The sequence below is a fragment of the Diabrotica undecimpunctata genome, chromosome 9 (assembly GCF_040954645.1).
Source record: "Diabrotica undecimpunctata isolate CICGRU chromosome 9, icDiaUnde3, whole genome shotgun sequence".
Lineage (NCBI taxonomy): Eukaryota > Metazoa > Arthropoda > Insecta > Coleoptera > Chrysomelidae > Diabrotica > Diabrotica undecimpunctata.
In genome coordinates, this window is record NC_092811.1 from 109,802,712 (window position 1) to 109,830,296 (window position 27,585).

Here is a 27,585-nt window from a genome sequence, read left to right on the forward strand (position 1 = left end):
ATTTTTTCTAAAACTGGGTAGCTGTATTTACCATGATTACTTCACATATATACATGTCAACCAAAACATAGGAGGCATACCATAATTACAAGACAATTAGAAACGAAACACATGCACTTGTAAGAAAAATAAAAAATGATCCCTGAAAACGCATTTCGAAAGAAATGGAACATGATTTTTACGATCTGCAAAAGGAAATATGGCGCTTCCTAAGCGATCAAAGAATGGAGGTGAAGGAACTAATAGAACCAAAACACATAGAAAAGGATACGTGGATTAAATACCTAAAAAAGCTCTATAGTCCAGTTACTGTGGCATTTTCCCTTTAAATTTTTTATAACAACCGATTTGTCTGAAATTTTTACAGTGGGTAGTAAGTTACTCAAAAAACAAGTTATATGGTGCCGATGTGTGCTTCTACTCCTGAGGTGGTTGGCACCCCATCTAGGGGGTTGAACTTTTTACACTCAAAATAACCTCGGGAATTGATAGAGAATCAAATTTTAAACAAAAAATGTCTTATAAATTTTTTTCGCTAAATTAATACTTTTTGAGTTATACGCACTTGAAAAAGTAAACTTTTCGCAATAAAAAACATGTTTTCCAATGATTTTGTACGAATAACTCAAGAACAAAGCGTTTTACTGAAAAATCTATAATGAACAAAAATAAAGCTTATAAAAAAAAAGAGATTGTTTTTTTATTAAATATTATAAGTACAATACTAGGCGATTTATAATTGTTTGAAGATGACTTTTTATTTTTGGGATACTATACTCGATGCGTTTAACGTCAAATATCGGAAAATGGACATCTTTTTTGATAAAAACTCATACAACACTTTTTAAAGAGCTAGAAAAAACCTTTAAAATGAGCTATGTTAAAAGCCATTTCGATTAAAACAAAGCGAAATACGAAGGAAAGAATTTGAATTACTCTAGCGTTTAAAAAAAAACGAGCAGTATAAGTAACACTATTTCGATCAGAATTGAAATTAAACGTATATCTTCTACAATTCATTTTTTTTAGTGTTATTTATAAGTTTTAAAAGTTTAGCCTGTTTAAAATGCGTATTTTTTCAAAAAATCATGTTTAAATTAAAAAATCTTTTTTTTTTAATTATCTAAAAATTTACATTTTTTCAAAATAAATCTAAAACTATAAGAGATGCGTGAAAAATGGTTCTAGACCAAAATGTAGTTTTTTTCTTAGCATAAATTTTGATTTTTTTATTTTTGTTGTAGCTTAAAAAATAATAGAGATATAGCCATCTGAAGTTTGAGATACAGCGGCTGACACACCTGTAATGAGCACTTTGGCCCTTTACTATTTAAAAAGAAAGAATTTTAACATATTTTTCTACTTAGTCTTGTAGCTTTTGAAATTACCTTCAAAATATTTTTTTAATGGACACTGTAGCTTAAAAATTAACGGAGTTATTCTAAAAAAATTTTGGAGCATGTTCTTTATATTTTGGAGCATCAACTTATTTTCTGTATATATAAATGCTTTATTCAAGTATATTCGAAAAACTGGTAACAGACACACTAACACTCATACAAATATGTATATAATACATACATATATATATATATATATATATATATATATATATATATATATATATATATATATATATATATATATATATATATATATATATATATATATATATATAATACATACACGACGAGAATGACTTTTCAGACAATGAATAATTTGATATATTGTAAATAATTTTTATTTTTGTAAATATATTTTGTAAACTTTCTAATGTAAAGTATTTTAATGCATAATTTTTTACAATAAAAACATCATGAGTATACTTAATTTTTTTATTTAGACATTTACCAAAGGGGAATTTGTTTCGTGAGCATAGAGGTGGTTTTTAAAGGTTGAAAATAAGCAACCAATCAAAAAATATTTTATTGATAAGAAAGGAATTTTTGAATATAAATGTACATTAAAAACTTTTGAAGTTGTTTAAAAAGATTTTTTTATATAATTTGACATAGGGGGTAGTTTTTAAGGGTTACAGTGTTGCAATCAACCAAAATTATTTTAATTAGCAGAGAATTACATTGTAGATGATATAAATACACTACAAAAGCGTTTGAACCTGTTAAACGATTTTTTACAATTATTTTTATTGAAAGGGGTGGTTTTTAAGATTATTTAAGGGTTGAGAATGTACACAATATCCATTATTTATTATATGGATTTAAATCCATAAAATGCTTTAATATAAATTTTTTTTCATTATTTTCAATCAGGATTGATTTCACCCCTTAAAAATAAAAAGCTCACCTAGCGCATATATAACTTTTGAAGAGGGAGGTAAGATAAAGCCTTATTCCAAATTTTTAGCAAAATCGATTCAGTTATAAAAAAATTTAGAGGTATTGACCTCTTTTCATCCACAGTGACTGGACTACTATGCAGAGGAAGAACAAACGACGCTAGAACCAAAAACACCAGAAATTACCACAAATGAAGAACTTAATATAAATGTACAGGAAGTTCGGAAAATACTTGAAAGCCTGAAGAACAGAAAAGCAGTAGGTAAAGACGGGATACCAAACGAATTACTGAAATATTGTGGAGCAGCAATGACAGAACAATTCACAACATTAATTAATAAAATTATAAAACACAATGAAATACCGGAAGAATGGAGAACGAGCGAACTAGTTCTACTATTAAAAAAAGGAGATAAAAACATCCAGAAAACTACAGAGGAATAAACTTGTTAAATACTAAGCTAAAACTTACAACTAAAATTTTACAAGTGCTAATAAAAATAAGAGGATAAGTTTAGCAGATGAACAACAGGGTTTTCGTAATGGAAGATCGTGTACAGATGGAATATTCGTTATAATGCAAATTACTGAGAAATTTTATACTGAGTATAATAGACCAGCATTTCTGTGTCTAATTGATCCAAAGAAAGCGTTTGGCAGAGTAAGACTCAAAGATGTAATCCATCATCTGTATAATAAAGAAATTCCCCTAAATATAATACAAACTATCGAAAACATCTACCAAAACAACAAAATTGAATTCAGAATAGATGGACAACTTACAGAACCTATAGAAATAGGCAGCGGAATAAGACAAAGGGATTGATTGAATCCCATGTTCTCCAATTTGATCATGGATAAAATCATCAAAAGCGTTAACAAAGGAAGAGGATACAGAATGGGAAACAAAGAAATAAAAATACTTTGTTACGCAGACGATGTAATATTGATAGCCGAAGATGAAGATAGTCTGCAAAGACTGGTCACAGATTTGACATAAGAGCCAAAGAATTTAATATGACAATATTATCTCAGAAAACTAAAACAATAGTAGATAGTCAGCAAAGAACCAACTAGATGTAAAATATTGAACAAGTAATGGAGATAAAATACGTGAGAATTACACTGTCTAGCTATGGAGACCTGGACAAAGAAGTGAGAGATCAAATACAAAAACCAAATAGACTGGCAGGATGTCCGTGTAAGACTAATAATGACATATGCCTCAGAAACAAGACCCAACACAGCCACAACGCAAAGGCTACTGGAACCTACAGAGATAAGAGTACTGAGAAGAATTATAGGAAATACGCTAAGAGATCGAAAGAGAAGTGAAGACATTAGAAGAAAATGTAACGTACAGTGTATAAATTAATGGAAATAATATAGAAAAAAAGGATGGAATAATCACATAAGCAGAATGGAGGAGATCAAAATACCAAGAGATAAGTAACCAATCGGCGGAATAAGTATCGGACGACCGCGGAAAAGGTGAAGTGACAACCTTCCATAGAGGTAATAATCCGCCAATTAACAAGCAGAATTGCTTATAAAGAGGAAGAAGAAGAAGAAGAATATTGAAATTACCAAAGGAATCATACATGCTTAAAACTGTTATGTGCAAGGATGAACGGAACTATATCTAAATCAAAAAAACTAAAGAGGAACACTTGACATATAAGAAATAGTTTCTATAAAAAATTTTAAAAATACTGTAAATAAAGTTATTATTGTTCTTTTTTTGCAAGAAGTCGTCCTTTAAAAAATTGTGATTGGTTTACATTTGACTAATGTTTTCCATTATGGCAACCTGAACAGTTTTAGTATGCTTTTATTTTATTATTTTCCGATTTCGGTTTACTTTTTCCACTTTAGAAATATATTTCTCTGCATAATTATAAAATCTTTATTTAATTTTTGACTTTATTTAATCCAAAGACACTTATCTGATTAATAATCGACTCATTACGTATACTTAACTCCATTTTTTATAACATATGTAGATATTTATTATAATTAAATAAAATATTTATTATTTCATCATGTCTTGTCTGCAGCGAGTATATTTTAATTTTTAAATCACTGTCCACCGCGTTGCCAATGGTTACACTTAATGTAGGCAACGATACCTTTTACCAGTTGTAATGTAAGTTGCATATTAGTGGTAAGCGTTCTTATTTTGTATCTTTATAGTATGGTGAATGAAATTATAATTAAGAAATTATGGTGAAGTTTTAATATAGAGCTTATTAAACAATGTTTTACAAAATAGTCATGTTTAGATAATTATTTTAATGTTTTTATTTATGGAATTTTCGATTTATTGTATATTTTTCTACTTTTACAAGTTAGTAAATTTTATCTATTTTTTTTTATATATACAAATAAAGTCTCTTTATACGTAATACCACGTTATTTGGCGTATAGCCAGCAAAATACCAAAAGGGCCTAACCGTCCTCAACAATAAATTATCTAAATATTCGACAATCCTTGCTCTTGCTTGTGTTGTAATATGTTCAATAGATAAAAACCAAAAAAATATATAATCCAAGATTTTAAAAGATCCCTACTTTCTTATTTAGCGTTTTATTCGCAGTTCTAGTTTTTACCTCTTTTACTTAAAGATTTTATTTTAAGATTTCCTTTCCAACTTTTTTAAAGTAATTATTATTTTCGACATATTTTTAACAGTTTTCAATTTAAAGTATTAGTAAATATAACTTCGTACTGACATTTTTGGCATATATTATGCATTTGCAAGTTTTCTTTGCAAACTTTAATGTTTGTTGCACAATTTTCTAATGCTGTTTAAGTTTATTTAGGTTAAGTTAGGTTAGGTTGGGCCAGGTAGGGCCATAGACATATAATAGAGCCCCAACAACTAAATGTTCGACAAACCAAAATGTATTGAAAACGTTTATCTTCACGATCTTTCTTGAGGAAAAGAACGAGATCAATAATACATTAAACTCTATTATTAATAACAAAATATTGAAATGGGTCGGTCTCTATAAACTTTGAATTGCAGCGTTGGCGGTAAAATAAACAAAAATGTTGCATAACATTGTGACAACTAGATGTTATGTTACAGTTACATCATCACGCGTCTTTACAACCGTAGCAATCCTATCTGGCATTGCTGTACTAAGGATTTACACAATTCAGGGTCAAAACTATTACATAATTCACCTAATTTACTCTTCAATCTCTTCAAATCGGCGATGTTTCTATGGGGATCATTACGCAATTTCTGTTTAATCTTATGCCACAATGTCTCAACAACATGAAGGTCTGGACTGTTCGAAAGCCGTGAGAAGACTTTAATATTATTGTCTCCAAACCATTTTTAGTTGTTTTAGCTGTATGGCATGCTGGAATATAACATACAAGTCCTGGTAGAGTCGTGAGCACTTGGTACAAGACTATTTTTCAAAATTCTTGATACTTTACTGCCTTCTTCCTAGACCCACTGATGACGTGAACCTCCAAATCATAATTCCTTTGGAAAACTTCATAGTTCTTTTAAGGCAATCTTTATGGAATGCTTCATTTTGACTTCTGATAACCCGTTTTCGAAAGTCTCCTACGCAAACATCCGATTTCGATTCGTCAAACTACCGCGTCAATTGGGCACGATTAAAGATCTAAAACTAAAACACATTAGTTTTTTAATATTCTCAGAATATCGCCAAGGTAACGTGTTTTGATGAAATATCAGCCTCTTTAGAAGAACAATAATAATAAACTTATTATTTTTGTGTGCTGACAGTTTGTGTACCCAAAAGAAGGTTTTATTTTGACGTGACAACGTCTTAAATTAGGTTGTGGCTCGGAGTCATTCATGAAAAAGTGTAACGCCCGCTCACGTCTGTTACGATGAGTCACCGAACGAGAGAGAGGCCCGCCGGACTGGGGAATGCCTTGCGTCTCTCTCCCACTCAAACATGATCGGTCCGCTGCGCGCGCAGCACTAGAGAATTAGGCGCGTTGAATCGGTGCGTGCTTGTGTCTCTGTCTTTCTCGAGCGTTCTTGGCGTTCAAGACACATTACAGCAGAAACACTTCCTTTCATTTCATATTTCTCCTATCATCGTCCTATCCTCAACAAAATCACTCAAATAGAAATTAGTTAAGTTTAAGTTTACATGTACAATGTTTTAGTAAACAAAATATATTTCTATAGTTAAAATTTGTGCAATTCTTATTTTCATTAAATTCCTTGTTCCTATTGTGCAATTTAATAATATTCATATCAATAAATATTCTACCGAGAAAAAGACGTTGTCACGTAAAATCTTCGCCCGTAAAACCGACTTTACAGGTAACCGATTTTTTTTTACGTTATTCAATATCTGGTAGGACCGGTGTACGGTGACCTCCCAATATCCATTTTTATAAAATGATGTTCAGTTATCCGCTGTTTGGAATCTTCTTCTTGTCTGACCTATGTATAGTTTTAAGAATATAGAAATGATATTAGATATTCCTGAACTTTTCGGGTTGTATCATCTATTTCTTCTTCTTCGCCGTGAAACTACTTGATACTGCATAATCTTGCGCAACCATGAGAGGATTCTTTCGGCCTATTCATATTTCTCTTTTCACTCTTATTTGTAATATTAGGCTAAGTAAGTAGTTCTTCTAACGTTGTAGCCGAAATATTCTGTTTTTATTTTCTTTAATTTGTTTAAAGATCAGTCAGTCTGTGCGACGAAGAAGTGAAGATACGAGTGGCCGTAGCTAGAAATACTTTAGCAGATTCAGTAACTACTTTTGTCAGTGCTAAACTCATTTGGGTATCCGTATTCTATCCTAAAATGCTACATATGGCCAACAATCATGTCTTCTTTTTCTTTCTCTTCCTCTTTATAAGCAATTCTGCTTGTTCATTGGCGTATTAATACCTATATGGAACGTTTTCACTCCATCTTGTGCGCGGCCATTCGATACTTCTTCTGTCGATTGGTGACTTATCTCTTGTTATTTTGACGAAACAGGTCTCCTCCATTTCATCATCCTATTTTTTTCTATTTTGTTACCATTCATTGATATACTGTACGTTACATTTTCTTCTAATATCTTCACTTCTCTTCGATCTCCCAGCGTATTTCCTGTAATTCTTCTTAGTACTCTCATCTCTGCAATTTCCAGTAACCTTTGCGTTGTGGCTGTATCGGGTCTTGTTTCTCAGGCATATGTCATTATTGGTCTTACACTGGCTTTATAAATTCTTAACTTCATCTCAGTGTTAATGTGTTTGTTTCGCCAAATAGTATTATTAAGGCATACTGCCAGTCTATTTGCTTTTTGTACTTGATCTCTTACTTCCTTGTCCATTTCTATTTTCCATCTGGTTGGTTCTTTGCTGACTACTATTGTTTTAGTTTTTTGAGATAAGATTGTTATATTAAATTCATTTGCTGTTATATTAAATCTGTAGACCAGTCTTTGCAGACTATCTTTATCTTTGGCTATCAATATTGCGTCGTCTACGTAACAGTCTGCGTCAGTTGCGTTTGATGATTTCATCCATGATCAAATTGAAGAGCATGGGGGTCAATGAATCCCTTTATTCCGCTGCCTATTTCTATAGGTTCTGTTGTCCATCTATTCTGATTTCCATTTTGTTGTTTTGGTAGATGTTTTTGATACTTTTTATAATATTTAGGGGAATTTCTCTGTTATACAGTAGAGGGATTACATCTTTGAGTCTTTCTCTGTCAAACGCTTTCTTTAGGTCAATCAGACATAGAAATGCTGCTCTGTTATACTCTAGTGATTTCTCAGTAATTTGCTTTATAACAAATGTTGCATCTGTACACGATCTAATGTATATAATAATAATTGGGGATAGTGAAATCTAGTCAATTAAAGTAAGATCGCTAAACCGTATTGAGGTGGTAAAAATGTGGAAGATTACTTAACATTCCATGGATCGAACATATTACAAATGAATAGGTTTTAAGATAAAGTAATACCCTAAGAGAGCTTCGATACATTGTTAAACAGCGAAAGGTCTTATATCTGGGCCATATTTTAAGTGGCGACAAATATACTCTTTTAAAAACCATTTTAATGGGCAAAATTAAAGGTCATAGAGAACCTGATCGCAAATGACACTCATGGTTAAGAGATATAAGAAAGTGGTACGAAATATATGATATCAGTACAATAATAAGAAGAACAGAAAAAGGATCCTTACGTATAATCCTTCTTCTTGTTCTTCTTCCTTCTTGTATGTAGGCTTTAAAGCGTGTTTCTTCTTCAATATTAGCCTCCTAAATTATTTAAATTATTGCACCATCTTTTTCTTGGTCTGCCAATACTTCTTTGTCCATTTGGTGACTTATCTCGTGCTATTCGTACTATCCTATCCTCTGCCATTCTACTAATGTGTTCGTTTTACTTTCAGTTTTGTCACCCATCCATTTATGTCTTCCATATTGCATGCTCTTTTTATGTTTTCGCTTCTCTTCCTATCCAACAGATTTTTCCCTGATATTCGTCGGAGTATTTTTTTTTATCTCTGTTGTTTCTAGTAGTCGTCTAGTTTTAGATGTGTCAGGTCTTGTCTCCGCCGTGTATGTTAATATGGGTCTAACTGCTGCTTTATAGATTTGTGTTTTTGTATTTTCTCTTAGATGTTTGTTCTTCCAGATTGTGTCATTAGGAGATCCAGTATTTAGATGTTGTCATACATTTGATTTTTTCTGTTGATATTATCATATTGTATTTCTTGTTTGTTGTATTATAGATGTGTGTTAATCTTTGGAACTCGTTTTCTGTCTCGGCGATTAATGCGGCGTCGTCTGCATAACATCTTCTTCTTCTTCTCATTGCGCCGTCTCCTTTCGAAGGTTGGCGATCCAAATGGCAATTGTAGTTTTGGAAACTGCTGTGCGAAAGATCTCTGCGGATGAGCGGTCGAACCATCTCCTCAGGTCTTTCAGCCACGAGTTCTGGCGTCTTCCTACTGATCTTTTGCCCTGTACTTTTCCTTCCAGTATAACTTGAAGTAATTCATATCTTTCGCCTCTCAGCACATGACCCAAGTATTGCATTTTCCTCTCTTTGATTATTCTTAGTAATTCTTTTTGTTTACACATGCGACGAAGTACCTCAACATTAGTAACTCTTTGTACCCATGGAATCCTCAACATTCGTCTGTATATATACATCTCAAAGGCATTTATTCTTTTTTCTATTTCAGAGTCCATTGTCCAACTTTCACAGCCATACAGTAAGATAAAAAAAACGTAACATCTGATCATTCGGATTCTAAGCTGTAGACTAAGGTCTGATCTTGTAAAAAATGTTTTAATGCTCATGAATGTTTTCCTTGCTTGTTCGATTCTTGATAGGATTTCTTTTTTTGGATTACACTGACTATTGATATTTGTTCCCAAATATTTTATGGAATTTACCTGTTCTATTATTTGACCCTTGGCATACACCTGTACGTTTATTGGTGTCTTTGAAAATACTAAAGTTTTAGTTTTGGAAACGTTTAGATGTAAACCGAACATTTCGCTGTGGTGAACTACCGCATTTATTATATTTTGTAGTTCTTGTGTGTTGCTTGCTATTAAGACGGTATCATCAGCATATCTAATGTTGTCTATGCTGATTCCGTTAATCTTAATTCCGCCTTGGACCTCGTCTAATGCTTCTCTGAATATAGACTCCGAATACAAATTAAAGAGTAGCGGTGATAAGACGCAACCCTGTCTCACTCCTCGTCGGATTTGTTTAACATAATATTTGGATTTCTTTGTTCCCCAATCATCTGTAACCATGACCTTTACGTACTGCTTGTAATATTTCGTCCATTATTATATTAAAGAGAAGTGAGCTTAACGAGTCACCTTGTCTGACTCCGCTTTGTACTGATATACACTATGTTAGTTTTTCATTTACCTTTGCCTGTATTCGATTATGGAAGTAGATGTTTTCGATAGTTTGTATAATATTGATTGGTATGTTTCTTTTATACAGTAGGTATAAGACGTCTTTGACTTGGATGCGATCGAAAGCCTTTGTCAGGTCTGTAAAAGATAGATATGTTGGTTTATTGTACTCGATGGCCTTTTCTGTGATTTGTCTTAGTACAAATACGGCGTCTACGCAGGATCTTCTGGATCTGAATCATTGTTGTTCATCTGATAAAGTTGTTAGTTTATTGATTTTGTTAGTTAGGACTTTTGTGGTAAGCTTAAGTGCGGTGTTCAATAGATTTATACTTCTATAATTGTTGGGGTCTTCTTTATTTCCTTTCTTGGGCATTGGTATCATTATCCTTTTTGTTCATGCGTCTGATATCTTTCAGTGCAATATTAGTTTTGTCATCTCAAGGGTTATACCTTCTCCTCCGTGTTTTAGAAGCTCGTTGGAAGTTGGGCACCAGGCCAGCCTGGTCCTGGTGACTTTCTATTTTTGAGTGAATTTATGGCTATCTCTACTTCCTGAAAACTGATTTCTATTTCGTGTCTTAATTCAGGGACGTTATTGTGTATAATCCAACCACCATAAAAGCGTTCATACGCTGCATAGGGTACAGCTTCAGAAGAAGAAGAAGAAGAAGAAGAAGAAAAAGGTCTTCTTTCAGTCATCTTTAGGATCCTGGACTCTCGCATATGTATTTCTAGATTTTTGTTTCATAGGACTCGTTTCGAAGATTAAAAGTTTTTTTACAAAGCCCCAAATAAGTTGTTTTTTACTTATTTCCCCGAGGTAAGTGATAATAGTAAACAAAAAGGGAATCATAAAAAAATTTCACTGTAAACTTTTTCTCAAAACATATATCCTACATAATAATCGCAAGTAATTATTTAACATTATTTTTAAATATTTTTCCCAATACAAATTATCTAATATTCCAAACATGGAACAATCCTTCCTCCTCAACCAACACGCAACACAACAAAGCCATTATGACTTTTACTGACTAGGCCTTATTATTTTATTTGTCATTTTAGAATGAAGTGTTATTAAAGGCTAGACGTATAAATAATAAATCCTAATTTGATTGATGAACGTAAATGTTATAGACAAACGCCTCTATCTAGTAAATTGCTATTCATTATCGTTAATTGAGCACTGTTGCTTTTTGTAGTGGATTTCTTGCAATTTATCAGATTTCACGAGCGGCGACAGTGACGTAGCAATAGACGAAATAGCTTAAATGGGTTTTTTATTTGTGTATGTTTTGTTAGCATTTCATATTTTTATCCACAGGTTGGTCTCGTAAATTAATTTGATTGGCATAAACTAAGGATAGGGTTTCACGCGGGACAGCGGGACGCGGGACCGGCTCTGTCGATAGCGCGTCCCGCCCCGCGTCCTGCGGGATGTTCCGCTATCTCGCAAATCTAACTTAAATTATATTTTCTAAATTATAATGGTATAAAGACAAATTTATAATTTATATTTTTTTCTGAGCATATTTTTTTACAAATCGTCTTAACATATTATATTATTAGACCAATTTAATAATTACTTTAGTTTCTACATGTGGCCCCTTTGCCTGTATGTCCCTTAGCTCCCAACAGCTAATGGGAAATGAGGTGCTCCCATCCTGAATAAATCATCTTTGTAACTATAATACATCTATACTAAAATTCATTAACCGATGCAGGAAGATGTAAACATTACCACGTGTAGGCCTGCAACAGGGCCGCATTTGGGATTATCTTTTTGTTTAGTCAGAATATATTGTAGCGAGATTAAATAAAACGAGCGGTTCGAATTTATATACATATATTTATTTATAACTTTACAGTTCGGTACTCTCTTATCGACTAACTTACTTCTAACATTGTTACCTATATATATACTACAGTTACTACGTTCGAGAATATTCTGGCGTTGTCCCACCTCTAGTTCGCCTACGTGACCGGTTATTCTCTCTCGCACTCGATACACGGAGAAGCTTCTGGAAGGGTATTAGAGATGCAATGCAACCGTTACCTGGGCCATGCCGAGAGCATGTTTGTAACACTGCTCCCCTCTTAAATCTGATCGTCCCGATCAGCAACTCTATATGTAGGCACAGGATGGCGGAATCTACAGGACTCTCCAGCTCTGCATGAACCCTTTAGAAAGAAATAACAGTCTACTGACTTTGAAGGATACGATCTCATCGGGTTAATGCAACACACAGTAATTCGTACGCCGGTTTCTCGGAAGATTACTTCAAGCATGCTTCTGACAATCTTCCAATCCAGATTATCTAGTGCATGGCCTATCTTGGGTAAGGCCAAATTCTTGATGTCGTAATTGCACACAATTTTCTTCAAATTAGTTAGAGCACGCCATATATCCTCGTAGCTTGCCCTGTCTGTATACGACCTCCTAGTCACCATATACAACAAAGATCGAGAACCATCTTCTAATCTCAGTACTCTTCCAACTTTAGGCTGCTGGTTTTTTAACTCGTCCAAACGACCGAATTTCTTATAAAATACGGATGAGATTCCTTTAGTCATCTCAAGATCTTGGGCAACACAGTGGGCTAGAGAGACGTTATGCGGAACACTAAAAAGATCCTGCTGAACTTCTGTGGTCACGCCGAATCTAGCACTCTTTCTCTCTGCGTAATTTGACATAAATTCATTAAAGCTTGGTCGCCGGTCATCTTTGCTCTCATGTTGAAGGGTTCGTGCTTCTTCTGTTTCATTTGAGCCAGCATATGGTGCAAGACGATTTATGTGAACTACTTTTGGTTTACCTTTCGGCAACTTCTTAATTCGGTATATTACGTCATTTATTTTCTTTTTAATTTCATATGGACCTTCTCATTGTCTTTGCAGTTTGGGAGACAAGCCTCGACGACGTTGTGGATTATAAAGCCAAACAAGATCACCTACTTCATAGCTTTCACTCTTGCATCGAGAATCATATTGATCTTTCATTCTGTCACTGGCTATCTGGATGTGTTGTCGGGCAAGTTCATGAATGTTGTTCATTCTTAACTTCAGGCGGTCGACATAATCTTCGCTTGCAACATGTTCTTCGGAAGGTCTGCAGCCAAACTCTAGGTCGCAGGGTAAACGAACTTCACGACCTAACATCAGACAGGTTGGAGTCTGGCCTGTAGTTTCATTCACGGCCGAGCGGTAGGCCATTAGGAATAAATGAATGTGCTGGTCCCAATCTCTTTGATGTTCTGATACAACTTTGGACAGGTGTTTACCCATTGTTCGGTTCATTCTCTCGACCATTCCATCTGATTGAGGATGCAGGGGTGTCGTTCTGGTCTTATTGACACCAATCAATTTACAAACGTTTTGGAATAGGGTTGACTCAAAGTTTCGCCCTTGGTCGGAGTGGATCTCCAAAGGAACACCAAATCGGCTAAAGAATTCTTTAACAAGTACCTCTGCAACGGTAGCAGCTTCTTGATTTGGTATCGCATAGGCCTCAGTCCATTTCGTAAAATAATCCATGGCTACCAGGATATATTTATTTCCATCATTTGTCTCTGGAAGTGGACCTGCAATGTCGATTGCTACTCTTTCCATAGGACTACCAACATTGTACTGTCTCATGGGTGCCCTCTTTTTACCAGCTGGCCCATTACTGGTTGCACACAGTTCACATTTCCGGCACCATCTTCTTACATCATCTTTACAGTTCACCCAATAGAACCGTTCTTGAACCTTTTGCAGAGTCTTCGTGATACCAAAGTGTCCACCTGATGCACCGTCATGCAACTGACGCAATACTTCTGACACTTTACTTTTAGGTACAATCAACTGAAGCTTAGTTTCTGTACCATCATCGTTCTCAAAGGTTCTATACAGAAGATCATCTTTCAGCACTAGACAATTCCATTGGCTCCAGTAACACTTGACTTCTGGACTACATGCACTAATGTCTTGCCAAGAAGGTCTTTCACTTCGACGCATCCAATCCAATACTCTTTTTATACATGGATCATCTGCTTGAGCGTCTTGTAGCTGTTGAGGCTGCCATTGATCATTAATGACGGTGGTTCGTCTCACGGGGCAAAGTCGTTCTTCTAATTTAAGACAGTGATTACAGTTTGCACTGCACGGCCGTCTCGAAAGGGCATCAGCATTTGAATGAACTCTGCCAGCCCTGTGTTCGATCTCGTAATCATATTCTTGCAATCGTTCTAACCATCTTGCTATCTGGCCCTCTGGATTACGGAATTGTAGAAGCCATTTTAGAGCAGCGTGATCCGTGCGAAGAAGAAACTTTCTGCCATACAAGTATTTATGGAAATGCTCGCAAGCCTTTACTACGCCTAGCAATTCTCTCCTAGTAACGCAATAGTTTCTTTCTGGTTTTGACAAGACTTTGCTAAAGTAAGCGATGACTTTCTCCTGTCCATCTTGGATTTGTGAGAGAACAGCTCCTATTGCACTGTTGCTTGCATCGGTGTCCAACACAAATTTTCCTGCCTGTCTAGGGTAGCTTAAAATCGGTGCGCTGGTTAGAGCCATTTGTAAGTTTTCGAAAGCTCTTTGACACTCTTCGCTCCATGTATATTCTTTGCCTTCTTCTGTCAACTTTGTTAATGGCTTGGAGATGTTGGCAAATCCTTTAACAAAACGTCGGTAATATGTACATAGGCCAAGAAAACTTCTAATTTCGTGTTTATCTCTTGGTACAGGCCAATCCTTAATTGCTGAAAGTTTTTCAGGATCAGCTGTTACACCATTACTTGCTACAATATGTCCCAAGTACTTCACTTCTCGTCGAAACAAGTGACATTTCTTTGGACTTAACTTTAAATTCGCTGCCCTCAATCGTTGAAAGACTTCTGTCAGATTATTGGCATGTTCATCGAAGGATCTTCCAACCACAATTACATCATCCAAATAAACCAGGCATGTTTTCCATGTTAGACCTCTTAAAACTGCCTCCATTAATCTTTCAAATGTGGCCGGGGCATTACATAAACCAAAGGGCATAACTGTAAACTGCCAAAGCCCTGATCCTATCGAGAATGCGGTTTTTTCACGATCAGCTGGCTCCATGTCTACTTGCCAATATCCACTTTTCAGATCGAGTGTGGAGAACCAACGAGAACCAGAAAGTGTATCCAAAGTATCGTCTATTCGGGGCAAAGGATAACTATCTTTTTTAGTTACTGCATTGAGCTGTCGGTAGTCAATACAAAAACGTGTTGAACCATCTTTCTTCTTTACTAGCACTACTGGTGATGTCCATGGACTATTTGATGGTTCAATTACCCCTTGTTTGTTCATATCTTTGATGATGTCTTCGGCTTCATCTCTTTTCGCAAATGGAAGTCGTCTAGGTTGTTGTCTGATTGGCTGAGCGTCTCCGGTATTAATTTTATGCTTTACTATGCTTGTTTTGCCATTATCCTTCTTATCCATGGCAAAAACATCTTGAAATTCTATCAGCATAGACTTCACTTTTTTTGTTCGTTCATCATCAAGGTCTTGGCACGTTTTAATCATCGTCTCAACAAGCTCCTTTGGATACTTAGATTTCGACGGTTTCTCATTAGTATTCATGGAACAAATCGAAGCCACGGGAACACACTGTCCGATCAAAGTTCTTTTACTTAACTTAATAGCATTTCCCTTTAAATTCATAACTCTTACAGGGACGACATCTCGAATTCTCACCAAAGCTTTTGCCGTTAGGAACTCGGCATTATTCACATCTTCGACCATCCTTAAACTTCCCTCTCGGCAGTTACCATCAGGTCTGGTCATCAAAATTTTCTCACTATTACCGGGTATTGTTACGTCACAAGTAGTTATTAAGCTGATAACGTCTTCTTTGTATTTATGAAACGGCAACTCTTCACCACTGATCTCGAGAACTCCATCTTTGACATTCAATACAGCCCCAACTTTCCTTAGTAAATCCATCCCCAATATGAACTCATCGGAGATCTCTGCAATTAATACTGTATGTTTCACTGTGGTCTGGCCAATGGATACTGACATATTAGCCTCGCCATATGTATTAATTATCTCACCAGTTGCTGTTCTAAGCTTTACTGTTGCAGGCAATAATTTAAGATGGCCTCGTACTACTTCTGGCCGTGCAATAGTTCTCGTTGCACCTGTATCTACCAAAAACGATCTACATTTATTATTGATACGACCCTCTATGTACAAGCTATGAATTCCACCTGAGGACGTAATGTTCACAGTTACTATGGGGGCTGTGTTTCTCGAGGTCGGCAGTTGCCCCTTGTTGTCGACCCGTTCTAGTTTTCCGACTGTTGTATCATTTTCTTGCAATTACGGCGAATATGACCTACGTCACCGCAATTCCAACATCTGGGCTCGCGTCTCTTCGGCATCGTGTTACGAACTACTTTTCGTACCATTTCTTCCAGACGTTCATCGTTTGGTTCGTCGCCTTCTTCAATGGTTCTTACTCGATGACTCCGTGAAGTTTGACTGGCTGTTTCATGTTCCAAGGCAATAGCGAGCGCTTCATCTAGAACTTTTGGTCTTGCTAGTCGTAAAGCTTTCTGTAATTCACTTTCTTTTAACCCATTGACGAAGGTATCTACAGCAATTTCTTCTAAAATGTTGTCTGGTACCTCCGGATAAGCCAACCGCACTATACGAGCAACATCTGCTTCAAACTCTTGCAAATTTTCACTTGCTCGTTGAATTCTACTTCTTAGTTGCGCCTTGTAGACTTGTTGTAGATGGGCATCTCCGTAACGTTTGTCTAGTCGAGTGAACAAGGTCTGGTAACATTTTTCTTGACCCTTAGGAATCGATCTTAGGATATCTGCAGCATCACCTCGTAAAGCAGCAGTCAAGGAAACAGCTTTTTCTTGTTCTGTCCAATGATTGGCTGTCGCAATAGCTTCAAATTGTCTAAGGTATATGGACCAAGAAGACTTTCCATCAAATGGTGGCAATTTGAATCTCATATTATGTGTCGTTTCGTCTCTGGGTAATTCTTCTTTCACTACCGGATCTAAGGCTATTGTATTAACTGGTGGTAGTACTTTTGTGTTAGTTATCATGGTCTCTAATTGCTTGATCTTCTCTTCTACGTCTTCTATCTTGTCGTTTACATTTTTCTGTATTTTATCAAATGTTTTAGAAACTTCTTCAAATTTTTCATTGTTCTTTTTAGAAGTTTCTTCCATCATTTGAGAAACATTTTCAAATTTCTCGTCGAATCTTCGAGATACATTTTCGAATTTCTCATCGAATCTTTTGGAAACGTTCTCTAATTTATCATCATTTTTTTTAGAAGTTTCTTCAATTTTTTTAGAAGTTTCTTCTATCATTTGAGACGTTTCATCGAATCTTTTGGAAACAGTCTCGAATTTATCATCAGTTTTTTTAGAAGTTTCTTCTATCATTTGCGACGTTTCATCGAATCTTTTGGAAACATTCTCGAATTTTCCATCAATTATTTTAGTTAAAACGGCTTCGTCTGCTGACTGGAACTGGAATGTCTCTGGGTCTTCTCCATTCTTGTTGAGAACAGTCTTCAGTCGTTCTTGGAGTATCTTCTTGGACCCGCTGCAGTCTTCATCGCGTTCTTCCAGTTGCTCACGCAACTGTTTTACCGAAAGTTCTACTAGCAGCATCTTTGGTCAGGCACACACGTACTTTTTTAAATGTTCTTTCGTACAAAGGTCACTACCGAACTACGCGAATTTTCCCGACGAACAATACTTTTCAAAAGTTCAAAAGTCTTTTTCAAAAATCACTGCTGAATTTATTTGCAAACCCCACACCTGACACCAACTGTAGCGAGATTAAATAAAACGAGCGGTTCGAATTTATATACATATATTTATTTATAACTTTACAGTTCGGTACTCTCTTATCGACTAACTTACTTCTAACATTGTTACCTATATATATACTACAGTTACTACGTTCGAGAATATTCTGGCGTTGTCCCACCTCTAGTTCGCCTACGTGACCGGTTATTCTCTCTCGCACTCGATACACGGAGAATCTTCTGGAAGGGTATTAGAGATGCAATGCAACCGTTACCTGGGCCATGCCGAGAGCATGTTTGTAACAATATATTATTTTATAAAATACGAAATTTATATTTTAATTTTGCAAAAGTGCTCGACAAAGAACCTTTAGTTGATATCCGATAATAGGAACCATTTATACAGGGCGAAAAACCCAAGAATTTATTTTTTTTTGCCAACAATTTTATGTACAGAGTGCCTGCAAAAATTTAAGTTTTATTTTTAATTTTTACTATACTTAGTTGTTTGTACAATTCTAAAAAGTTTCATAATAATAATAACAAAAAAAAACTCATTACTCATTACTCAATTATGTTGAAATAATATATATATATATATATATATATATATATATATATATATATATATATATATATATATATATATATATATATAATTATATATAATTATTAATATGTCGTGACTCGTCACTGTTAAATTATCTAAATCTGAAAATTTTGGGGAATGCATATATGTAGGTACTATAAATATGTCATCAGAACAGAACGTAAAGTCTATAAGCTTTTATCTTTTGAAGATATTCTCTTCGCCACATCACAATGTCGTCTCTATCTAGTAAAAGAGCGTTTCTTCCCCTACGTTTGTATTGAAAATTAAGTTTTTCAATATTCGGTAAAATGTGGTTTTCGAAAAATTTGGCAAATCAGGGTCATAGTTCACCTTCTTTAAAACCTTATCAACGGTGGGTATTTCGTTGCTCATAAAAAAATTATGAACCAGTCTTCTAATGGCAAAAAATAATTTTTGTCAAAATCATCAATTTTGTCAAACTTCTTTTTCCGGGTCAGACATACTTTTGGTCCAGCGAATTGATGATTCGTTTTGTATTCCTTTATCACCGTAAATACACTTCTATCACAAACTCCAACTTTATTAGCCACTTTTTTCACAATATCTTCAACCACCAACCCGGGATTTTCTTGTCTTTCACATTTAAAAACATTTAAAATGATTTCTTTAACTTCAACGCTAAGAGGGCATCTTTTACTTCGTTTTCGAGGAGGATTCCATGTATTTTCAACCAATTCATCAGCAGAATCATTTTTGGTTTCAATATCAGTTATTGAAATACGTGGTTATTGTTACAGTAATCACAATCACGTATAGATAGGGTCGTTATACAAAAAAAATATATACTTCAATAGTTTTAAATCGCACAATAAATAATTGCTATTTCAACATTAACAGCATAAATATAATTTATTGTCCTTTAACCATCAAGATGACTAAAAATATACTCACAAATCGATTCAAATTACAAAATTTCAATACCGAAATATAATACCTACTTAAATCGTGTCCGAACCTGTATGAGTTCCGACGACGTCGGCAGTAACGAAATAAAGATGGACATTTCGGTTAGTTTTTAAATATTCTTGAAGAACTGTTACTGCATGTATGCATAAAATATTCATTAATTTTATGAATCGGATTATTTTTTTACTTACTATGCATTCAGTGATAAAAATAATTTATATACTATGCAATAAACACTAATAGTTGAGAAAATAAAAAAATTAATAAAGTGTCATAATTATACTGTTACTTATCGGAACGAGTAGACTCATTTGGAACATCTTTAACAATCATCTGTTAAATTTATCTTTGTTTATACGCCCTGCATCGCTTAATGAAAGTAGGTATAGTAACAAATCATCCAAAATATCACTAAAAGTATTTTCGAAATAATGAATAATAATCTCCGTTTAAATTTTGAGGAAGAATATTTATGGCCTTAGTAGTTGGTCACTCTTTACAGTTCCCATTAAAGGACATGTTATTTTAAAGCTTGGCAAACCTGTTCCTACCCCAGCTACTATTTCTCTCCTAAGTTCCCCCTACAAGAAAACAGTTCTCAATGCTGTATCCATCTAACCCCCAATAGATCCTTTCCTTCCCACACGTCGTTAAATATTCCTGATGAAAGGCAGCAGCCACCGACAGTACCAAAATAAGGCACAGAGGAAATGATGCTGGACCGACTGGATCATTGAATTTTCACAAGTGAAGCTGTATCAACAAAATGGTTGTGATACTGCGACGCAATAGGGCAGGGGAATCAATTGCATTATCATTCACAGAAAATTATGCGTGATGTCTAAGAGAATGCCTTGGATGTTGTCAAGTAGTCCGGTTGACGACCAGCTTTACCTTAAGTCCAGGTCAAGGAGTGCGAAATTGGCCACCGGCCAAATGATAGTGATCAGGCATCGTGTAGAAATTCAGCTACTGGTTCACAGAAATTAAAACTCAGAAAATTAATTAATGTTGGTACTTGGAACATACAAGGGCAAAAGACAATCACAGGTTAACTGTCAATTATTGAAAGAGAGCTGGCAAGGTTTAACATTAAGATCTTTGACTAGCTAAAACGCATTGGTTAGAAAAGGACCATTTAAGAACACATAATGGTCATTATGTTAGGACTTTTGGAGAACGGTAGAAGTGAAATGTCTGTAAGTGGAAATAGTGACCAACAAATGAGCTATTCGGCTAGAAAAACCTCGTCTGTTTTGGCTTCGAAAAAAGAAGTCACCCCACGAAAAAAATCTGCTGTAAAGAAACCAACTGTGTCATATAGTATTCCGCTGCCGGTTGTTAAGCCAGCCAAGCCAGTTCCTTCAACTAAACCATCAAATCAGAATGTTAAATCCAATACTGGTAAACTTTCTAAGCCAAATTCTGGACTGCTAAAGGGTTCGACACAAAATATTAACAAACACACTTTAGAAATTCAGTTTTTAAATAAAAAGAAAAGATTATCGCTTTTGCATAAAGATCTAATAGAAAAACAGAAACCAGTGCTTGATATCTATCAAAGTTTGGTACATATCAAGAAGAAATTAGAAGAATTTGGAAAAAATGTATATTTAGAAGAAATTAAATTAATACCTTATTCAGGGATTCCAGAAACTCCAAAAGATATTGAAGCAGGAGCAGGGGAGAGTGTCCCAGCGGAAGTTGTTTTTGGAATGCAAACTTCAATCGAAAATATTCCCAAAACTTTGACGGAAATTTGTAAAAACTTACTAGATCGAAGAAATAATATTATAGAGCTATTAGACAGTGTGCTTAAATCAGAAATAGACGGGGATTTAACCGATCAAATAGAAGCTTTGAAAAGAGAAGGAACTCAGTTAAAAAGCCATTTAGATATCGTTCTGATGGAGCACGAAGGCAAAATTAGAGAAATAGTAAGAAATTGGCAAAAACTACTTAACGATAAGACTCACATTGGTTCGGACGGCAAAATTGAAGAACTAGAAGAAAGTCTAAAAGCTCAGGAAAAACTAACGAAAGATGCAAATCAGGTTATCGTAGATTTGCAAAAAAAACTTGAGGACAAGAGATCAAATCATGATAAGTGTGTCCACGAATTAAATAGCGTTATTCATGGATTAAAGGACCAAATTCAGAAAGTTGAGGCCGAGTTAGAGGCTGAGAAAAAGAATACCACGTGAAATGCGTCCACAGAAAAAACAGCTTCTAACCGAACGAATAAAGAAATAAAGGTCGAAATTCGTCAGGAGGTCTGACAATGAAAATTTTGCACCATCTCATATTGATCAAACCATAAAACATCCAGTCAAAAAAATGTTTTGGGGATGTTTTTCATACACGGGGGTTGAATCTTTGGTACCAATAGAAGGCATGATGAACAGTCAAAAATACAAATCGATGTTGGACCAGCGTTTGGACACAGAACTTTAAAAATGTCAGGCCCAAGGAGAAGCGATTCTTCAACAGGACTCTGCTTCCTGTTACAAGTCAAAGCAAATGATGGAATTTTTCAAAAATAAGAAGATTAATGTTTTAGATTGGCCCGGTAATTCGCCAGATTTCAACCTCATTGAAAATTTATGGGCCATTTGCAAAGCTAGACTACGCAAAATCGACTGTACTACAAAAATAAAAATGATAGAAACCGTCATTTAGATTTGGTTTCGAGATGAAAGGATATCTGGAAATTGTTAGAAGCTCATAGAATCTATGCCAAATTGGATAAAAGCAGTAATTGCAGCAAAAGGGGGACATATTTCCTACTAAATGATGTAAGTTTACCTTTATAGGTTTGTCAAAATAACATTTATTTTTCATGAGGATGTGTGTTTTGGTTTGGGACTACCTCGATTTTTGGTGCCAAATGACTGGGTTTCCCCTTGACTATAAAATAAAATTTAAAAAGATTTTTGATTTGATTGCCTTCTGTGTGGATGTGGCTGCTGAATAACCACATAATCTTGTGTTTACACACAAAAAGTGTTCCGCATTTCTTTATTTGTAAAATAATTGTGATGTGGCATTTCAATCTATCAATATATCTCTTACAAAAAAGAATATCTACGAATAACAATTATCTGACAGTCCAAAGCTCACTTCCCATACATGAAGTTACAATTAAAATCCTCTTTTTTCTTAGACTGTAAAATGTTTAATTGCGTTTTTCTGTCAACCGGCTAAAATGTTGGTATCTAAGAATAAAACACTAAAAACTATTGATTTCTACCCTTCTACAAAGTTTATTACAATATATTTTCACTATAGCTGTTTCAGCATAGCGCCTTTCTCAAGTGATGTATTTTGACTGTACGTTTATACTTTATAGTCTTTAACTGAATAGCTGTTTGTTTTAAGTCATTCCGAATTATATCTGTATTTTTTAGTTTAATAATTTCCATAGATTCTAATAACGATAATTTAAGGTCATTATTGCAAATATGGAGAATTTAAAATGGGTTATTAAAAGATTGATTATGATCTAGAAGGTGAAGTGCATAAGCAGAATCTGTTTTGCTATTATTGAGAACCCTTTTGTGCTCTTCTATATGATTGTTAAAGATTCTACCAGTTTGACCGATGTAAGTTTTTGGACAGTCCCCACATATTAGCTCTTGTTGTTTTTAATAGATTTGTTTAAGTTATTGTTTGTTTTAAAAGCTGGTGATTTTTGTATGGCAATTTGTGTTAATATCTTGCCTGTATATGTAGGTAATCGTGCGAAGGGTATTGGGTTTGTTCTCTGGTGGTAAAAGGACTAATTTTATGCTTTCTTATGCAGTTTTTGGTCTAAAATTATATTTACTGTTTATTGGTACAAACAATCATTTACAAAAGTTGCTTAATATACTGTTTTTATTATCAACAAATTAAATAAGGTTATTCTATATTTTGAAAATAAAAACGCCCAGAGATGATATATAGTTTGACAAAACGCCAAAAGAAATCCCAAGGTTGACTCATCCGTTTGGCAAGTTAGAAGCCAAAATTAATGCGCCAGGTAATTTCTCTGATTCAGTCTAGTTACTTAGGTAATTTTAGTTACTTTCCAGTCTTACTGATAAGCCGAGTAAATGTACATTTCATTCAGTTTAAAATTTTAATTATAATTAAAATACAAACATTCTTCGAAAAAACTAAATTTATTGGCAATAGAATCAATAGCAATAAATTAAAAACAAGGTAAAGAAAAATTTACAGAGTGCCATATTTTAAATACCTTGGTGAATACTTACTTTACTTTATCGTGTCCGGACATGTCATTCAATTTCGGTCCAATATCGGGCTACGTCGGTTCCATCTTTGTTGGCGAGCCACAAATCTTCGAGGATACATCGATGAGGACAGTTTCCCCATGTAAGAAGATGATGTATTCTGTGTTTCTCCACAGTCACAGTTCACATCATCTTGGTCTATTTTCCCTTATTTTGCCATGTCTGATTTTACTGGAGCGACCCCCGTTCTAACCTATTCATAGTTTTCCACGTTTTAAAGTCTATAAACTGGCCGGTCCATTTAATCTGGGGAAGAGGAAAATACTCAGGTGGTTCATCTTACACTGTTCCAAGGAAGGTTTTCCTGGATTTTAGTCGCTTTCGTGGTGTTCGAGCTTTGTATAGGGCATGCCGCTCACCCGCGATCTGTTTAATTTTCTCTATGTGCTCTGCAACGCCTCTGCGTGTTGAAGGATTTGCAAAACCCGCTGCTTTATATAGATTTGAGAGTGGCGTTGGTTTCGTGCACCCCGTTACTATCCTGCATGTCTCATTTAGCGCAGTATCAACTTGTTTGGTGTGGGAAGATCTAACCCAAACGAGGCACGCATATTTAGCAGTTGAAAAACACAGTGCTTGTGCTGTTGTTCTTAAAACGCCAGGATGTGCACCCCATTTACTTCCCGTTAGCTTTCTGAGTAGGCTGTTCCTAGTTATTACTTTCTCTCTCGTTTTTATGCAATGCTGTTTGTAGGTGCGGGACCAGTCCATAGTTACTCCAAGATATATAGGTTGGTTTGTGTGTTCTAATGTATTACCATTCCACGCAATTTGAAGTTTTCGCTTGGCTTCCTTTGCGTGAAGTTGGAAAGCGCAGACTTGGGTTTTAGAGGAATTGGGACCAGAATTCTGCAGGTAGTACGCTGTCATTGTTTTTAAGGCAGTTTCGAGTTTCTCCTCCACTTTTTCAAAACTATTTCCTTGAGCGCATATTGCAATATTGTCAGCATAGAGGATGCGCTTGGTTTCGGTCTGCGTAGGTTGGTGGTTTGTGTATATATTGAAGAGCATTTCTGCTAAAACACTTCCCTGTGGAAGGCCGGTTTCTTGAACTCTCCACCTACTTACTTTACCCTCTAGCATAACGGAAAAACGTCTGTTTTGCAGTAAGGAATATATGACCTACCCAAATGGTGGTCATTAAGAGTTTCGTATAATTTGCGGAGCAATGTTTTGTGCCTTACTGTGTCATAGGCTACTGTCAAATCTACGAAAGCAGCCCCTGTTCTACGTTTTTCTTTAAAGCCCTCTTCAATGTCATCTATTAGTGCGAGGACTTGACCTGTGCAAGATTTGCCGGGTCTGAATCCTCCTTGTTGTGGGATGCTATGCTTGTCGACATTGTTTTCTATTCTGGCGTGTATGAGTTACTCGTATAGATTGAAAAAATGACTCAACAGCGACATAGGTCTGTAGCTACTGGGATTTTCTGGGTTCTTTCCTGGTTTTAGCAAGGCTATTACTATGAGTTCTCTCCATGATTTTGGTATTTCGCAGGCTTTGCAGCACGTGTTATAAAGTTGCAAGATACAGTTTTTTGCTCCTTGGCCTAGATGCTTTATTTGTTCACAGCATATATTATCCCCACCTGCAGCTTTCCCATTTTTTAACCTGTTTATACCGTCGGGGAGTTCTTTTAGTGTAAAAGGAGTTCCTAGGTGGCTTGTCTCCGAATCCAATCTTCTTCTAGTGTTGGGGTCCTTATATCGGTTCGTAGTTCTTCTATTCATAAAGAGTTGAGCAGCGACTTGGTTTGCTGTAACCTTGCAAGGTGGTTTTTTAAGTTGTTTTGAATCACCGCTAAGTTTTAAGGTTCCATGCTATTTTGCTACTATGTATCATGTCCATTTTTTCCAGAGTCTCAATCCACTTTTCCTGTCTGACTTGACTTAACCGTTGGAGTAGTACTGCACCGCAGTCAACCGTTTCTTGGCTAAAAGGGTCAGTGGAATAGAGAGTTTTGTATGTTCTCATAAGTTCTTTGGACTCGCTGGACATCCCGGGAACATATTGTTGTTTACCTCTACAAATTTTTCGTAGTTCTCTACTTTTGGTTCAAAACGTAGCAGCTCATAATTTAGCATGTCTGCATACTTTTGCCAGTTTGCCTTTTTGAAGTTAAATCTCCTGAATGGAATAGCTTGTGGTCTGAAAATTGAAAAGATATATATACCAATTGGCAATGCTTAGTTTTTGGTATGGGGCCATATACTACTTAGGTACATCGGTCTTCGAGGTTATTACTTGAAAAATAGATATCGAGGTTATATCATCTTTTCCAAACTTTGCTCTGAAAAAATAGTGGAAGTTTAGACTGTGAAAGACCAAAAAAGCACTATTAACGATATAGAACATACATATGTCAAGAAACACTAAAATCCTCCATTACAGCACTGCTATAAAACCCTTCTTCTTATATGCCAGCTAGACACTAATCCTCAACAAAAAATACGAACTGGAAGACAAAAAGGAGAAGAAAAAAAATAATCAGAATAATCATCGATGCTAGACAAACAGAAGATATAAACTACAATCGAACAAAACAGTTGAAAAAATCTCGTTTTCAGCCTGGTACTCTTGAATAATCTACGGATTAAAAACATAAAAAAAACGTCAAGGTACCGAGGGGATGTTAAAGTGCATATTATTCAAAATCCCGTGGCTCCTAGAATAAACGTACGCGTGAATACTGGGCAAATACATAACCTAAAAAAGAAACTAAAAAGAAGTGATTCATTTTGCTCATCGCCGTCTTTTATTAATAGAAAAATTTTATACTACTGTTAAAATATTATTGTAAAAATAACAATAGTGATATTCATAGATGAAGTAGATAAAAAAATGAGGCACGTATGTATGCATTATTTCTTCTTAATTTGGTTGATATGAACCTGTTTCCGTGGGAATAAACTTTATAACACCTGTAGCTTTGTTACTTGGCACCATAGAACCTTTATTATTGCATTCTATCCCATCGTATCGCTTTTATATAAGTTGGCAAAATCCAAGGATCGTTTATTTTCGACCTGCTCGGTGGAAATATTTTGTTTTTTCGAATTCAGTTTACTGAGAACTTTCGACCCGGTCCGTTTAAGTGTGTCATGTTAATTTTTCGATATAAAAGTGTGAACAATGGGTTATTTGATACACGATTATTTTGCTCCGCCCAGGTAATATTTTATAAAGGTCTATGATTAAGTCTTTAATGCTCGTACTTAAGATTTTAGAAGTTTAAACAATATTTGCATTATTACAGGAAATTTACATAGATTAAAATGAAAAAGACAGTAAAGATTCCATTTCACGTACAAATCGTCTATGTATCTGTTTATACGTATTTCGCTTTAATAAAGCTCATCAGAACAGTTATTCATAGGCGTTCTCAACGTGAAAAATAGATCTTTTCTGTCTTTGGGAAGCAACGATAAAATGGCTTCGAAACGGACGCAATAGCGACATCTGATATTAATTGATTTTCTGATAATCTGATTTTACGGATTTACATAGATTATTTTATTTTAATATTAACTAACAATTTTTGGTATCAATCTGCTATTTACAAACAACAATTCATTTTCGTTATAAATTTTAAACAGTGAGATAATCCCAGAGGTTGGGTAGGTCAAGTGGCTTTAGTGATTTTTGTTTCAAGCTTGTTTTCTGTTCCTTGTTTCCATTCTCGCCTGGCATTCCAATCTACAGCTTGAAGATTCTTCTCCGACATTTCTCTTTAAA

At 35.0% G+C, this 27,585-nt stretch overlaps 1 protein-coding gene across 7 annotated transcripts in view; it reads left to right on the forward strand.

Annotated features, from left to right (window-relative positions):
• The window catches only part of Fhos (Formin homology 2 domain containing), a 782,871-nt gene that overhangs the window by 501,319 nt on the left and 253,967 nt on the right, over positions 1-27,585 (forward strand). Inside the window, exon 1 of one of the 7 annotated variants that reach the window (XM_072543998.1) lies at positions 26,882-27,020. The exons of the other annotated variants lie outside the window; for them this stretch is intronic. Within the exon in view, the coding sequence (XP_072400099.1) occupies positions 26,983-27,020 (38 nt within the window). The 5' untranslated portion in view covers positions 26,882-26,982. Of the gene's footprint in view, positions 1-26,881; positions 27,021-27,585 lie in introns of those variants that run through there. 7 annotated transcript variants of the gene reach the window in all.